The 17,857-nt window shown below is 42.1% G+C and overlaps 1 protein-coding gene across 4 annotated transcripts in view; it reads right to left on the bottom strand.

Moving 5' to 3' along the window:
• The window catches only part of CUL4B (cullin 4B), a 63,084-nt gene that overhangs the window by 22,412 nt on the left and 22,815 nt on the right, over nt 1-17,857 (bottom strand). For 3 of the 4 annotated variants that reach the window (XM_075835761.1, XM_075835762.1, XM_075835759.1), the window contains 9 exons: nt 10,444-10,517; nt 9,436-9,598; nt 8,198-8,287; nt 4,744-4,826; nt 4,510-4,590; nt 4,090-4,157; nt 3,642-3,760; nt 3,361-3,553; nt 3,116-3,220 (listed from right to left, as the gene is read on the bottom strand). In XM_075835761.1, the coding sequence (XP_075691876.1) occupies nt 3,116-3,220; nt 3,361-3,553; nt 3,642-3,760; nt 4,090-4,157; nt 4,510-4,590; nt 4,744-4,826; nt 8,198-8,287; nt 9,436-9,598; nt 10,444-10,517 (976 nt within the window). The remainder of the gene's footprint in view (nt 1-3,115; nt 3,221-3,360; nt 3,554-3,641; nt 3,761-4,089; nt 4,158-4,509; nt 4,591-4,743; nt 4,827-8,197; nt 8,288-9,435; nt 9,599-10,443; nt 10,518-17,857) is intronic. The other variant, XM_075835760.1, reaches the window with a different exon arrangement.

Raw genomic sequence — 17,857 nt, 5'->3', positions numbered from 1 at the left:
CTCTCAGGTGCCGGAGGTTGTTGCTCGAGCAGGCGGATCGAAATCCGCCCGTTTAACCCCTTAGAGAAGGCACTCAATAGCGAGCGCCGCATCCCTCTCACCCCCCACTGGCACCATGCGATGACTTCTATGGCAGCCTGGGGCCTAACAAATGACCCCAGATCTGCCTCTAGTTAATGCCTGTCAGGCCATGCCAGAGGCATGGCCTAACAGATGCTTGTCAGTTTTACAGTCAGTTAGACAGGCAGTAATACAACGCAATACAGAAGTATTGTAGTATTATAAAAGCGATCGCATAGTGAAGTCCACTAGTGGGACCAATAAAAAAAAAAGTTAAAAAAAGTTTAATAAAAGTTTCATTAAAAACCCACTTTTGCTTTATTATGAAAAAAAAAAAAAAGGTTACACATATTTGGTATCGCTGCGTCCGTAACGACCCTAATTATAAAGCTATTAAATTATTTAACCCGCTCGGCGAACACCAAAAAGCAATGCCAGAATTTGTTTTCTGTTCGTCCCACCTTCAAAAAAAAAGTGAAAAAGTCATCAAAAAGTCACATGTACGCATGTACTCCAAAATGGTACTATAAGTCGTCCCGCAAAAAAAAACAAAACCCTCATACAACAGCTGCACCAGCGTAAAAAAGAGAAAAAAAAAAAGTTTTGGCTCTTCGAATACAGAGACACAAAAACAAATCAATTTAAAAAAAGTTTTTTACGGTGTAAAAGTAGTAAAATATAAGAAAACTATATAAATTTTGTATCAAAGCAAACGTAACGACCCGCTAAATAAAGTTAGTCGTTTATAGAGCACGGTAAATGGCGGAAATTAAGGACAGAATTGTTTTTGTTTTTTTTTAAAGTGGTGAAATTGGTGTTTTTTCTTCTATTACCGTCAAAAAAAGTTACATCAATAAATTATATGTGCCCCAAAATGGTGCTATTGAAAAATACAACTTGTCCATCAAAAAATAAAAAAGTCCTTATACAGCTATGTCGACGCAAAAATAAAAAGATATTATAGTTCCTTGAATAAGACGATGGAAAAACGTAAAAAATAGCTTGGTCATTAACCCCTTCACGACTGTCATACGGCTATATATGTTCTAACTGCCGATGCCCCGTGCAGTTAGAACGTGTATAGACGTCGGCAGCCAGGAATAGTTTAATGAGTGCAGTGCTGCTTCAGTGTGAGCAGCACTGCACTCTCATGCGTGCCGGGGCTTTGAGAGCCCCGGAATACACCCCCCACTGTAGATAGCGCCACCTAAGCTCCCTCGAGCATCTGAATCACCGGCCAGCGCTCAGGCCAAAGATTCCACTCCTAGAGGGAGCCCCCGCCATCTTTCCATCCACGCTGTAGATCGTGCCACCACCCCTGCAGATAGCAACCCCCCATCCCCTGCTGTAGATCGCATCGCACCCCTCAGTGTAAATAGTGCCACCTGAACGGACTCTAGAAGCGGAATCCCCGGTGTCAGATCGCACTGGCCGGGCATTCCGCTACTGGAGGAGCCCCTGGTGTCGCTATCCATATATGGACAGAGACATCAGGGGCTTCCTGTAGGAGCGGAATCTTCGACCAGAGGGATTCCGCTCCTACAGTGAGCTACAGTGGTGCTATTTAAAGGAAGGGGGTGCGGCACTATCTACATGGGTACTGAGGCACTATATTGGCACTATCTACAGGGACATTGTGGCGCTATCTACATGGGCACTGTGTGTCACTATGTGGGCATTATCTACAAGGAGAACTGTGGCACTATGTGGGCACTGGCACTATCTACAGTGATATTGAGTCACTACCCTACATGGGCACTGTGATGTTTTCAGGGGGTTGGGACAAAAAGCCCCAACGAATAAAATTCATCCATTTGTTTTAAAAAAGGGACGGCAAATTCCGGTTAAAAATCAGACAGCCGGGAAAGAAGAGGGCTAATGGTTACAGAGCTCCACAGTGTATGTGTGTGTGTGTATATATATATATATATATATATATATATATATATATATATAAAAAGTGACCAAAAAAGTGTTTTTTCTTACATTTTTTGTGACTTGTCTGCTCATAATAAAAATTCAAAAACACTGAATTAATAAAGCTAATCTGGAAAATGAGCGCCTCATAAGTCTTGTAAAAAAACAAAGTAAAAATAGTTGTGATATTCAAAGCTGTTCCAAAGATATTATAGTTTAAAGAAGTGCATATCAAAAATGGAAACTGTGACCTGGACACAGGGGCATCAACGACCCTTGGTCATGAAAGGGTTAAAGGGGTTGTCCAGGGGGGGGGGGGATTCTAACAAGTGTCCCCAGCCTTGGTTTGCCTTCCCTAATACCCCCTATTAAAGTTCTAACCAGTTTCTGTTTGATCTCCATCGTCACTGATGCTTTCTGCCACTCCCCTCTATGTTCACAGGTTCATTCCCTGCTCTAATTCCAGGCAGCTCCCTCCCTGCACACTGTCTTACACAGTGATAATCATCATTATCCTTTGTGTGAAGGCAGGGACTTCTCCTGGAACGGAATCCCCGGCCACATCGTTGGCTGCTGTGGCCGGGGATTCCGCTTTAGGAACAGTCCCAGACTTCACTGGCCAATATATGGGGATTAGGGATTCCACTCCTACAGGGAGAAAAAAATTCTCCTCCTCCCATGCACTTCGCACTGTGAGAAGAAGAGAGCGAGCGTCAGAAAGCACGGCCGTCACTCGGATCACATCCAAGTGGCAGCCGTGCTTTACTCGGCCCCATAGATTTCTATAGGAGCCGTGCGGCTGGAAGAACATTCCAAAATAGGGCATGCTCGATTTTTTTGACAGCCCAAAATACTGTGCCGTTAAAAAAAAAAAAATTTGACCGTGTAAATAGCCCCATTTGGGGTCTATTGTTCCTACTGCGGCAGTTCAGAAAACGGCCGTCACATGGGCGAGAATCCTGGTCGTGTGAAGAGGGCCTAAGGCAGAGAGCTTCACAGTAATTATTTATTTTACATTTCTCTAATTACTAACATCTGTATCATTGGCTGGGTTTTGTATAAGACTCATGTGTTTCTAAAGGACTTTTATGACACTAAATTTTTTATTTCCAGTTCTGGAGGAAGGAACATCACGTACCATAAATAAACCTAAATATGATCATAATCTTATCCAGCATTTTCTCCAGCTCCTCATCTGTCGCCTCTTTGTTTCCAGTTCGTAGTTTTGAATCCACATATTTTGCTTAAATGGAAACAAAAAAAAAAAAAAAAATATATATATTTTTATGTTATCAAGATGCAACACATGCAATGGTTGGCACATTTGAAGACCCAGAGAGTTTTGGGAAAAATATATAAACACACACAGGAACTTTTACGTACCAATAAGTTCAGCTGGTTTATTTGGCCTCTTGTTGATAAAAGTTTCAAATGCTTCTTTCATGGCATTGACAAACTTCTCATTCTTCATAAAACAGATGTCAATCACATGATCAACTTTGTCTTTGAAATCCAGCAGTTCTTGTACCATGGTTTTATCTTTTTCTGGATTAATGACAATGGTGCTTCCAAAGGCCTGAAAAATATTTAGTATTAAAGAACCATCAGCTCTTCTACATTAGTACATAAAACCTAAAGACATTTTAAAAAACACAAGTATCTACCTTGATGTACTCAATCCAATGCTGCAGAAGAACCTGAACACCCCCTCGAACTCTGCTGAACAACTGATAAAGCAAGGAGAGGTCTTGGATCCGGTTTTCATCCAGAAGGTGATTCAAACCTTTTTTGCAACACAAGAGCAAATCATGTAACACAGATCAATCCACATCTATAGACATGAGCCTTTCCAAGACACAAAGGGTCTCATTCATACACTACTTGTGCAGCGTTGATATTGCTAAGGCCAAAATGGGTCCAAAGAAAACCTAAAGCCGGAATGTATGAACAACTGTGACAATCTGTGCATGCACCATTTATGCATAAGTGTCAATGGACATAAACACCACAAAAAACAATTCTAAACAAAGAAAGTATTGACCAGGATGAAGGCAGGTAGCCGATTCCCATTTCTGTAGCCATGACAGATACTAAAATCAACAAAAATGTTACCTTTCTGGAGAGTGGTTGTTAAGTGTTCACCAAGAAGTTGCTTTTCAACCGTGGCAATTAAAGGTTTCCTGCATAAAAAGCAAAAAAATTAAAAAAGGGGCGCAATAAAAATTCTAAAGATAAAAAGTAAAAAATTATTAAATGTATAAAAATTTCAACTATGAGATTTGACTCTCAAAATAGAATTCATTTAGTATGCTTATGTAAAGGACTAGTTTAAGTTATATCTTCACTAACAAGATGAACAACCAGGGGACACTGCGGTTAGCCTAACAGCCAATACTCCTGGAAGCGAAGATGTCAGCAGCAGTTTGATGGAGTTAGGAAAAGTTAAAGTGTTGGGACACCACTGGTAGCAGCATTTTTACCCACTTTCTTGGCAGTTTCCATAACACAAATTTAAATGAATAGAGCAGTCACCTCTCCAATTTATTCTCCACCTTGATGCGGCTGCCATCTAAACAGGTGGGACGGTGGTCGGGTGAGAGCTGGGACCCGCATCTATAAAGACATTTATGGCATGGATATGCCATGAATGTTTAGGTTGGGAATAACCCTTTAACTGCAGTCAACACCTTTTTTCATGCTTTTAGTGTAGTACTCAAGTTATATATCTACAGCCAAAACAGATATATTTTAGAAGCTGACACTTACTGTGTACTTTGATCCAAATATGTAATAACTCTATCTGCTTCTTCTTCTAAGCGCTTGTTTACATGATGAAGATATTCTGGGACCTATACCATAAGAAAAATTTCGATTTTAAAAAAATATATATATATATATATATTCATCAAGAAAAAAAAGAGATCTAAAGATCTTAAGAGGTTGTTACTGCAATATTTCATATCGTGTTTTTACACCTTTAAAAAAAAAAAAAAAAAAAAAAATGCAATACTTTTCCCCCCACAACAGGGGTAGGCTATGCTCACATAATGTTTTTTGCCCATGTTTGACTTCTAACTGGGAAAAAACTCCTGACGTATACGTTATCCCTAAAAAATCAGTGATCCTACTTCAACGCGTTTTACCAGGCAGTCACTGGCTCGACAGGGAAGCAAAATAGAGCAGTGTGGATTCAAACGGCAGTGGAGAAAAGGAGCACTGATTATTTATGGATATTCAGTGAGAGTAGGGCACAGGTTCCAGCTTGCTGGGGGGGGGGGGGGGGGTCGCACTTTTCAGGGCGGTCACCCCCCGCTATTGACTATTGTTAGGGGAAGAGTCTCACTAGAATCAAAGTCAAATCAGGGACTGCATCGCTAACACACCAGTAGCGCCCTATAGTTTCCTGTATATAAAACTATCAAGGAGATGGTACCCCTTATTTTGTAGAACCAGTAGATGCTATTACTGCGGCTTTCAGCAGAATAGAAAAAGTAAGTGAAATAGTAAGTTTTTTTTATGCGATTGTACTTTATGATTCGATAGTTAATTAAAAGTTATATTTTGGCCTTACCCTTTATTGTATTTGCTTGATTACGCAAAGCGCATAGGTAGTGGCGCTAGATTGAATCACAATAAATACTAGCTTGTATGCATATACCCCTTATAACGTGAAACAACGGTGTACGTACAAAGGGAAGCAGATATACAATATATTGTGTGAGTATACTTAGGTGCTTGTATTAAGAGAAGCCCCCCAGCCCCAATTTCGTAGCAGAAGATGCCAAACTTAATTCATATTTTCAGTGTCTTATTGCATGTCTTAGTGTTATTTAAAAGTATTTCTACCAAAAAGATAAAAGTTACAATATATCGAGGAAAAAAAAATAAAAAATATAAAGCAGCAGTTCGTTTCCAAGCTTGGTTTCTTTTACTTACATACATTGGCATTTTTTCTATTCAATCGCAGGGGTAATTTTTGCAAAAATGATAACAGGAAATATTAAGTTTGCTCCTCAGCAACGGATGACAAATTTTCACTTTGTTTTTGATCGAAAATACAGACAAAGTGACAACCAATCTGTCTGTATGTCCTCTAGTCAGTTTTGCAAAGATGGCTGCTGCAACTTTATACGAAAAAAGTAATATTCCTGCAAGCAAGAGAAACAGAAGTGAGCCAGGAGTGGGTCACAAACCACAAGCTCAAAAGGTTTCCAAGGCATTGGCCCAAATGCAAAATTTACTTTCATTGCATTTGAGTCCCAATTCTAAACATTTTGGACACAGCCGGGTCTTTGACGCCGGTGAGAGCATGGTGTGTTGTTGTTTGGCATAGCAAGCAGGGTAGCCCGCTCTATGAATTATCAAGGTGTCACAAATAGGCTTTTACCCGGCTATAAACACTGCGCCTCATGACTTACATGGATAGTGAACCTCCATGTTTCACACACTTGCACCCCATTATTCATTTACCTTTATTTTATGCACTTTACTCATTACTGCCCCCTATATTTCACTTATATTATCACTCCCACATACACCATTCATTTTTTTTTTTTTACTACACATCCCATGCACCACACGCCCCTCACCTCAAGACTAGTGGGAGTGGCTATTATTATTTAAAGCACCTGCTCACTCTTCTTCATCAGCGTTTCTGACCTGGCTGTGTCCATTTGTAAGTATGGCCTTTTTTCAGTGTTTTGTGTATATATGTCCCCTTGTTTTTATCTGTCCAATTCTAAACATATTACAAGGGTAAAACTCTTATGTCTAGATGAAGGGCCAGAAGGGAATATGCACAACAGATTCAAGAAACACCAAAGCATTGCGCATGTATATATTATTGCTATAAGATGCCCCATACATCAATTAAATTTTCGTTCTGCCATTTTGATTGATGGAATCAAAGAATTAAGGGGAAATTCATATTTTTATGGGAATTTTTCAGTTTTGAGGTAGCAAAAAGCAGATCAAGCTTAAAGGGAAGGTGTCACAATTTTTATTTATTTTTTATATATTATGGCTTATAATAATTATAATAGATTATACATTTTATTTATTTGTGTTGTACGATTTTCTTTTTACTTCTCTATGGGGGCTGCCATTTTTTTTTCATCTCTGTGTCGATTAACGACACATACAAAGATGGAATACGGCACATACATCCTCATAGAGAATGGGAACGGGAGCCGTTCCATTCACTATAGCGTACGCCGTCTGTGTGGGAACGGCGCATGCGCCGCTCCCACACAGACCAAAAGGAAGGTCTTCGGCAGAGCGACATCCGGCGCCATTTTCATGTGGACCAGAAGCCGCGGCCGGACAGTAAGAGGGTGACTTCCGGTCGCGGCTTCCGGCCATATGGTCAGACGCAAGGACTAGGAGCGGCGGCGGCAGGAGCAGGTAAGTTATGTTTGTGTTGTGTGTGTATGTTCGTGTTATACTGTGTGATTACCACTGTATCTAATCCTCCTACACTGTGCATTCGCTCAAAAAAAGGGCGGCACACAGTGTAGGAGGATTGAACATTCAACCCCCTCCTTTCTCCTGGCACTAGACAGGATAAAGGAGGGGGGATTGTGTGAGGACACTAGAGCGAGTGTGTCTTCTCCAATTTTGCAGCATAAAGCAATGAGGTTGCTTTACCACATGCCAATGCTGCAATTTTGGGAATTGCTCCCTCTAGTGACCAGCACAGGGAAATGTTATAAATTAGAATCTAATTTATAATATTTCCTAACTTGTGAAAAAAATTACAAAAATTAAAACAATGTTTAATCACTTAAATACTAACTGTTTAACTAAAAAAAATAAAATAAAAAATTCTAGCGACACATTCCCTTTAAGGTCGCCAAAATACGGTTTTGGACAGCCGTGGTTGCCCCCTAGAAGATGATCCGAATTTTAGAGGTTATAAGCATTTTAGTCAATGAGTTACTAAAAATTTTACTGGCCAGAAATGTCTGATATGATGTACCGAATATGTCCTTTGCAGTCAAATGGTTAAGTTAGTACAGTTCACTTCAAAAAGAGACAGACAACCCACCCCCCCTCCCCCCACAAAAAGCATTCGTCCCATCAGAATTTTTGCTTTTAACAATTTCTTCACTAACAGATGTAGTATTCCAGCTTCTTATTGCCAGGTGTGCACAATGCATTTCTAGAATGTTTATTAACCTTAAAAAGGTCAATATAATACCGGTGATCATTGAGAACTTACCTCTCTTTCCTGCATAAGCCTTTGACCTTCGGCAGCATACAGCCGGTTGGTTTCTTCCAAAAATCTGTGCTCAAATGAATCTTGGTAAATCTACACATGAAAGACACAATGACAGTCACAAATAAATATAGAACTATGCAGTGTCTGTAGCAGCACAGTGTAAAACAAGTCTAAGTCGAGTTCACTAAGAAAATTCTAGGGATTTATGCACAAAGAAAAATAATACTACTACCACTTGATTACGCTAAAGTGGCTGTATCAGGTCTCTAAAGGACGAGCTGCTGAGCTCACGAATATATGAATTTCCTTTTATTTGATTCAGTATTTTCACGTAAAAAGCTTTGAAATGTTACCAGGGCTCATAAAAAATAAACCCACACTGAGGGATTGACAGATTTTCCAGTATCAGCGCTTTTACAGTGAAAGCGGTCAAATACTGTAGCGACATTTAGAAAGCCTTCCAATGGCTTCCTCAGAAGAATGGATCGTAATGACGTGCACACAGATCATTATAAGGCCAATTGTTTTAGGAAGTAGTTCTACACATTGAAACAATGTAAATATTGGATTCTCTGGTCAGACTATAGCATTTAGGCCTCATGCACACGACCGTAGCCATGTGCATGGCTGTGATTTTCGGGTCGGCGGGGGCGGAGTGTCACCCGCGAGCCGCCCGCAAATTGCTGGCCTTGCACATGGCCGCGGCCATTATTTGCTATGAGCCTGGACCGCAGAACACGGCCATAATAAGACTTGCACGTTCTTTCTGCGGTCCAGGCTCCTGAGCCATACACGGACCGTGGAAACCATGTCCCCATAGGAATGAATGGGGCCGCAATTCTCCCATGGATTTTCGGGGGAATTGCGGCCGCAAAAGCACGTTCGTGTGCATGGGGCCTTACATGAATAAAATCACACTGTTTCAAAAACAACGAACCTCGGGTTTTTAAACACATAGACCCTCCTTGTAGTTTAATGTATAAATAAAGATGAAATACGGTGAATAGTTCTGCAGTTAGAGCAGGGTCTTCTATTGCGTTTTTTACTATATAACTATACTTTGAGCTCAGATAAAGAGCGCCACAGCCGCTTTATTAGTTTAGGTACAGCGAACCCAATATCATTTCCTAATATGTATGGACAGGCTGGACTAGAACTTGAGATTTCTTAGATACAGGAAGGTGAAATCTGCCTGGTTAAGCGGTGATAAAGTTGGACGAAGGACGTGTATGACTTACTTGTAGGTCAGAAAGCATACTCAGAAGACTTCGTAACAGACTTCTGTCAATGGCTTCTCCATTCCTTTCTCTCTCAATTAACAGAAGAATGCCATCAATGGTCTTGTTCTGAACTTTTTGATCGCTGATTATGTGAGTTCTAAATAGTTCTAGACCCATGTCCCTATGCATGCAAAACAAGGACTGTTAAAATATACATTCAAGCAGTCGATTACATCATACAAATACGTAGAGGCTGACCTCTGGGATGCCCACTATTAACAAGGACGAGGGTCTGCAAGTCCCTGCTTCTAGCCAGAGTATTGCACAATCCCTCTAAACTTGTGCATAAAAAGGAGTTTACTTTATAGGGGACCCTACACTACAATTTAATCACAATGATGCAGCATATGGGCTCAAAGATTTAATAAATTGAATAGAATACTTCGAATTCCCATAGCTTTATCCAGTTGATGTATTAAATGACACATTATTTGTAGATTAAATGTAACTTGTACATCTTAGCTCTTGCAGTGTTTCTGCCCGTTACATGCCTGATCAGTCACAAGAGGAATTGCATCTAAATTGATCTTTTGATATTAGACACCTAAAAAAGTCAGAAATCAACAGAGTCCTATAACAAGAGCTGTGCCAGAAATTTCCAGCGCTGCTGTGGTACTTTCGTTTGGGGAAAGCATAAACTCCCACCAGTGTCATTTACTATATAGCCATGTTCACACTTGACGTATTTGTTTTGGATTCCACACGGAAAACCTACAACAACATACGGTACGATTCACGTGAATTTTAAAATTCACAGCATGCTCTATTCTGTCCTAATCTAATGTGAGGGCTGAAATCCGCATGTTGATACGTGCTAATTTCAAAGTAGAAGGTAGCCGGACAATAAGGATTCTTCATTACCCTATAGAAAGCAACCCAAGATGCTGCACTGGCTGGCAGCGGCCGCCCTGGATGTAACTGGTCATGTTTAATTTCCATTTGCAACACTAAAAAGGATAATCTTACCATATAGATGGCAGCATAGAATTCTGAAGAACATAGGTGCGATCCAGAAATAGGAATATACTTCTAATCATGATCTTTAAGAAGAAGAAAATATATATAGTTAGCCCAAATTTACTTCAACATGTCAAATATTTCTAAGCATATACTGTACATTCAAATACCATCATGTTTCCACCATTCCTGCACCTCTGTATACAACGAGAACGTGAGGACATGACGTCACCTTAGCTGGGGGTGAAAAGCCACCCCTGGACGTCACATGATAACGCACATTTTGCATACAGAGATTAACAGAACGACAGGCAGGGGTGCAAAAATATTGCAGTACTGACGACATAGGAAAAATAGCCAATGAAAACAGCACATGAACATTAACTTGCCAATAATAAAAACACTTTGCACGCACGTTACCACACTGATGGATCCAGTCCTTTTCCACAAATCCCATCAAAATCAAATGAAAAACTAGATCATCACGTAATATAAAATCGGTTTCTCGTCATGCACATTGGGGGACACAGATATTGACCTAAAAGGTAAAGCTCCTGCCAAAAGGAGGCGACACTGAGAAAAAAAAAAGCATTCTCTCCTCCTACCAGCTATATCCCTCCTGCATGCACGAAGCTAAACCAGTTTGTACATAAGCAGTAGGAGAAGCAAAAAAACAAAACAAATAATGAAAAGAACAAGCCACATGGTATCGCGCAGAAAGAACTCCCCCAGTAGGGAAGATATAGTAACTAAAAAAAAAAAATTTGACGGGTGCTGTGTCCCCCAATAAATGTGATAAGAAAAGGCTTTTACGGTAAGTAACAAAAATCCATCTTCGCGTCCGTGTCTTTGGGGAGGGGACACAGATGACATTAAGACGTTTAACAGCAGTAGGGTTAAAAAAAATGACTAAAATAAAGAAGGGCGAGCGCTGTTAGTGCATCGATGTCTGCAAAACCATGCCACCAGCAGAGGCATTGGAGGCACCCAAGAATTTAGAAATGATGTGGATAGTAGACCAGGTAGTGGCTTCACGCACCAGCAGAGCAAAGGGCCTTTCCTCAATAACATGGGAGCGTCATAAGCAGTTCAGCAAAGGATCACCATCCAAAAGTAAAAGCCCCATACCAGTCAACCGGTACACAATACCTTTGTCAGGCCAAATCCAAATTGGGAATGTACAATCCCTAGGGAGGAAAGCGTAGAGCAGAGGAAAAAAAAAAGTACAATGTCCATGTTCACATGAAAACCGGAGTTCACCTGAAGGAGGAAAGAGAAGACATGGCAGAGCATCACCCTGTCCCGGAAGAGCACCAGGAAAGAAGAGCTATAAAAAGAGGCTGCCAGTTTGCAGACATGCTGAATAGAGTGCAAAAATAATACTGGATACAGCTCACCAGTCTTGCAGTAACATCAGATAATGGCTATGTGCTGCAGCTCAAAAATGAGGATGCAAGGTCACGGCTTGAGGATCAGCAAGTAAACATCCAGGGGGCGTGGGGGGAGTGGGTCTCTGCCCAGTACAAGATGCTGAACGATTGACAAGGCTGTGACACTGCTGGTCCCGCCTTAGGAGGTCCTGGTAGTCAATTGTTGTGGCGTTGGTGTGTCTGAGCGCTAACCGGAGAGAGGGTGTGGGTCTAGTGTCGAATAGACATAAGTATGACCCAAAATCTCCAGGATACTGATCGGGAGAATGGATTATTTAGTGGACCATACGCCATGAAACTGTATTTCCTAAAAAAGGGACCCACAACTCGAATGCTAGAAAGGAATGAACAAAAGGTCACCCTTGGGGAGATTTGGAGAGTGAGTGAGAGAATAAACAGTGACCGGGGCAGGTAAATCAGCTCGTTCAGAATGTTCGTGGACTTGCCCATTTGTGCAAGCCACCCTGACGGAACAAGTGAGGAACCCTGCGAATCAGATCATCTTAATAAGAACCACCAAAATGGCCCAAGACCCCCCCCCCCCTGTATTATCAAATAGGAACGAGAGTGGGTCCCTCGAGAGCTCTGTCACACTGTTAGGGTATGTACACACGATCACTGCAATTATGTATGAAATTACGGAGCGGTTTTCAGGCGAAAACAGCTCCTGAATTTCAGACCTAATTGCATGTACTCGCGTTTTGCGGGGCGTCTTTTACGGACGTAATTTGGAGCGGTTCTTCATTTGAGTCAATGAAAAACGGCTCCAATTACGTCCCAAGAAGTGTCCTGCACTTCTTTTGACGAGGCTGTAATTTTACGCCCCGTCTTTTGACAGCGACGCGTAAAATGACAGGTTGTCGGCACAGTACATCGTAAAGCCCATTGAAAGTAATGGGCAGATGTTTGCCGACGTATTGGAGCCGTTTTTTCAGACGTAATTCAAGGCGTAAAACGCCTCCATTACGTCTGAAAATAGGTCGTGTGAACCCAGCCTTATAGTGAGAGGAGTGTTTGAAACGAGGAAGGAGCATTCTAACCTGAGCTGTGCCGAAGTACATACCCAGAAAGACATTTCAGTCAAAGAGGGATAAGGTGAGTAATCTTTAGGGTATGTTCACACGGCCTATTTTTGGCCATTTTTTGGGCCGTAAACACACGAAAAATGGCTTAAAAATCGGAAGCAGAACGTCTCCAAACATCTGCCCACCAATTTCAATGGGAAAAACAGCGTTCTGACGGGCCGTTTTTTTTTACGTGGCCGCTTTGAAAAACAGCCATGTAAAAAAAACAGCCGCGAAAAAGAAGTGCAGGTCACTTCTTGGGGCATTTTTGGAGCCGTTTTTCGTTGACTATAGAAAACAGCTCCAAAAACGGCCGTAAAAAACGCAGCGAAAATCAGGAGCAGTTTTCCCTTGAAAACAGCTCCGTATTTTCTGACGTTTTTGAGTTTGCGTGTGAACATACCCTAAGGGTCTCCAGAGAGGCTGACTTGGTAGGCACTTTCATCCTGATGCCATAGAGGAATGGAGTGGCCCGAAAACTGCTAGGAGTTAGGGTATGTTCACACGGCCTATTTACGGACGTAATTCGGGCGTTTTTGCAAAAAGTAGAAAAAGCACAACATTTGTAGAGCAATTTCTCCCGAGTAAAACAATGTCAGGTTTGAGGAGGTCTTGTGGTACCTAAACAGTCGAAACCTCCAAAAAGTGACCCCATTTTGGAAACTACACCCCTCAAGGCATTTTTCTAGGGGTATAGTTAGCATTTTGACTCCACAGTTTTTTTGCAGAATTTAGTGGAATTAGTCTGTGAAGATGAAAATCACCTATTTTTCTGTGGAAACATAGAATTTTTTCATTTTTACAAGGAATAAAAGGGAGAAAATGCCGCCCAACATTTGTAAAGCAATTTCTCCCGATTACGGCAATACCCCATATGTGGTCGTAAACGGACGTTTGGACCCACAGCATGGCTCAGGAGGGAAGGAGCGCAGATTTTGCTGGATTGGTTTTCAGTGCCATCTCGGGTTTGCAACGCCCCGGAGGGACCAAAACAGTGGAAACCCCCCAAAAGTGACCCTATTTTGGAATCTACACCTCTCAAGGAATTTTTCTAGGGGTATAGTGAGCATTTTGGCCCCTCAGGATCTTTTTTAGAGCTAAGATGACCAAAAAACAGCGATTTTGGCGCTTTAAATTCTTTATTACAGCGTTCACCGTGCGCAATAAATTACGTTTTAATTTATTCTGCCGGTCGGTACGATTACGGCGATACCATATGTGTATAGTTTTTTTTACGTTTTGCAGCGTTTGCACAATAAAATTAAGTTTCTATAAAATAATTTATTTTCTGAGACATGCTATTCTGATCCGTAACTTTATTTTTTCGTCAAAAAAGCTGTGGGAGGTCTTGTTTTTTGCGGGACGGGTTGTAGTTTTTATTGGTACTATTTTGGGGTAAACGCGACTTTTTGATCACGTTTTATTCTATATCTTGGGAGGGGTGGTGACCAAAAAATAGCAATGCTGACATAGTTTTCCGTTTATTTTGTATGCGGCGTTCACCGTGCGGAAAAATTAACATTATAGTTTCATAGTTTGGGTCGTTACGAACACGGTGATACCAAATATGTTTTTTTTTTAACGTTTTCATTTTTTCCCTATAATAAATGACTTATTATAGGAGAACAAAATCTTATTTTTACACTTTTATAAAACATTTTTATTAACTTTTTTTACTTTTTGCACTTTATTTTTTTGACCTGCAGCTCTGATCACTGCTAGAATACATTACACTACCTAGGTAGTGTAACGTATTCCAACGGTCAGTGTGACGTCACAGTCACTCTGACAGTTGGTCTACGAGGATCAGCAGAGGCTGATCCTCATAGGCTGACATACATGGCAGACTTGGGGGCCGTTGTCTGGCCCCCGGGTGCCATCACAAGCATCAAAAGCCCCCACGATTGTATGGGGGCTGCTGATGCGCTACAAACCCGCTACATGCGGAGATCGCAATCGAGCCCCGCATGTAACGGGTTAATTGCCAAAATCAGCGGCGATGAGCCGCTGATCGGCAACACTGGAGTGTCAGCTGTCGGGGACAGCTGATCTCCAAGTTCCCGATGCACACTGTCGCCGACAGTGTGCCATCGGGAACGACACAGTGACTTCCTGTCACTCTGACAGGAAGACTATCAGGACCAGCCGAAGGTTGGTCCTGATGGGCTTCCGTCCATGGCAGACCCGGAAGCCATGGTTTGGCTTCCGTTTGCCATAGTAACTATCGCCAAAGCCCGCGATTTCGGACCGATCGCTGAATTTAAGGCGTTAATTCGCCGAAACCAGCGGCAAAGGACCGCTGGTCGGCAAGAGTGGAGTGTTAGCTGTCGGCGACAGCTAACCTCCCGGTTCCCGCTGCACACTGTCACAGACAGTGTGCACCGGGAAAAACTCAGTAGCTGTACGTCCTCGTGCGGGAAGTAACCTCCCGCGACGACGGACAGTTACGTCCTGGTGCGGATAGGGGTTAAAGGGAACCTGTCACCAGCATTTCACCTATTGAGCTTTACTTATCCCTCACTGGCCGCTGCTATAAAAAGTTCATTGCAGTTATCCCCTCTCCTAAACTCCTCCACTGACTGTAAATAACGGTCTGTAAACATTTTGCACCTTTTATCGTAATAATCCGGTGTCCCTTCGTGCGCACACACCAGAAGAGGACATCAATGCACAAGCGCAGGATTTTGTGTGCTGGGGAACGCGAGGAGCTGTCAATCAAAAGTAAGGAGGCGGGGGAAACTCGGAAAGACTTGAGGAATGAAGATATGACTCTTTTCAAATGAAGATCTGACTCTTTTCTGCTCATTAGCATACGGTGTGGGAACACTAGAAAACTGAATACTAAAGCTACAGAACCAACTAAGAAGACCATTATAGGTTATATAGAAATGATTTTTCACCCACTACCACCAGGTATTGCTGGTTTAATAGGCAAAATTCTTGTGACCGGTTCCCTTTAAGAGGGGAGAACGCACTGCCAGGAACAAAGCATAAGCCTTGGATGGCAGGCTGAGTAGGAGAGATCAAACGAATCAGTTTGCAGGAGTCAGACGTTCCGAAAGAGAAGTAGTCTCCCCAACCATGCAGAGTTAGACATGCTGGAGGAAGGTTTTGGAAGCTAGTAGCGCTAAGAGGAGAGCTGTTTAAAGGAAAGGCTTCTTCTTGACCTTGAAATCTAAGTCCCAGGAAGTGGCCCAAACTAAGCACCACTTTTCTTAAGGAAACCAATGTGACGGGATAGACTTTGAACAGATGATTGCCCTTAACGTCTGTGGTCTCAAAGACAATCACATCCAGGCGTTTGTCACTGAACTAAAACCCAGGAAGGATAAAAACGTCAAAGATGGTCACCTAAATCAAGTGGAACATTTCATCTCTAGGTTCGGACAGACTAATTGCAGTGGAATGAGCGGTTTAGCAAAAGATAGTAATCTGCAGTAGCACAAGGACTCCGCCTATAGAAATACGACAGGATTCACTTTTTTTGCATGAAAACGCGAATGCTGTCCAAAACTTCTCATTGCTGTCCCAGTCGGAGAGAAGGCCAGAAATCCTGGCGGGTCAGATGAAGGCCGCGTTAGGAGTGGATGGGCCCTGAGGACAGAGGAAGAACACGAGAGGCGCAAACTGGTTGATATGGGGGGGGGGGGGGAATACACATCAAAAACACTAAAGTTTTTTAGGCTAAATACATGTATTTTAATGTATATTTGAAGCGGTTTTAGAGCCTTTTCTTTTTTACACGTGTTTTTGCCATTCCATTGAATTCCATATGATACACTTGAAGAGTTGACAGGACGCTGCTTTCTTACATGACGCATAATTTAAAGGGTAACTAAACTTTCAAAAAACTTCTGACTTGACATAGTGACAGTCAGAAGTTTTGATCAGTGGGGGTCTGAGCACTGAGCGGCAGAAGTACTTAAGTGAGCGCTGTGCAGCTACGTTTCGGATTGTCTTTTTTCGGAAAGCTGAGCAGTTGGTGTACAGGCTCATAGGCTTTCTATTGAGCCCGTACACCAATTCCTATGCTACGCGTTCTATCGACAATATGGAGGCCGTAAGAAAAAATCAAATGCGTTGATACCAAACTCGCAAGATCCTTCCCGGATTACTCGGATAGGTGCTGGCGTCATTGTAAACGCCAGAGGAGACTTGGTTAATTTATGGAGGGGTTGCTCCAAACTAACCAGTTTCTGGCAAGACGTTTCAGACTTAATTTCAAGGATACGCCAAACTAAGGTACAGCTGAAGCCAGAACCGGTTTTGTTAAGGCTAGCCTTTGAAGACCTCCCTTCGAGATGTAGATGGGTGGTTAACATGATTTGTGTAACTGCCAGATCTGAAGTGACCTCTAATTGGAAATCGGATATTATGCCCAGGATTAAACAACATGATACGTAAAGTAAAATAATATTATACCTACGAAGTAACAATGAATGAATTAGGGGTCTCTATAGGGCATAATTTGAATGAGAAATGGGCCTGCTGGGAGGAGAATGTTAATCTATTCTTGTGATTAATTCGCTTGTGCCAATGGAAAGCCAAATTCCGAACCTCACATATTTATAAATATTTCCTGAGAAATGGAGGCCTAAGGAGCTTAAGGCTTTGGGCCTGTAACTTCAATCAATGACATAACAGCATCCTGGATCTTCCTTATTGTCCAATTACAAATTAACCCCTTCCCGACATCTGCCATATATATACGGCGCGGTCGTGCAGGGCTTCCAGCAAAGTGCAGTACCATTACATTGCGGTGATAGTGTGGGCTCAGGAGCTGAGCCCGCACCATCACCGCTGGATGCTAGCTGCATGATACAGCGGACACCCTGATATAACAGCCAGGAGCGGAGCTAGCCTCCGATCCGGCCGATTAACCCCTCAGATGCTGCGTTTAACAGAGATCGCAGCATCTGTAGGGTTTTT

This window comes from Rhinoderma darwinii, chromosome 8, assembly GCF_050947455.1.
Source record: "Rhinoderma darwinii isolate aRhiDar2 chromosome 8, aRhiDar2.hap1, whole genome shotgun sequence".
In the NCBI taxonomy this organism is placed as follows: domain Eukaryota; kingdom Metazoa; phylum Chordata; class Amphibia; order Anura; family Rhinodermatidae; genus Rhinoderma; species Rhinoderma darwinii.
The sequence above is the reverse complement of the archived record's forward strand: the minus strand, read 5'-3'. Positions and strand labels throughout refer to the sequence as shown.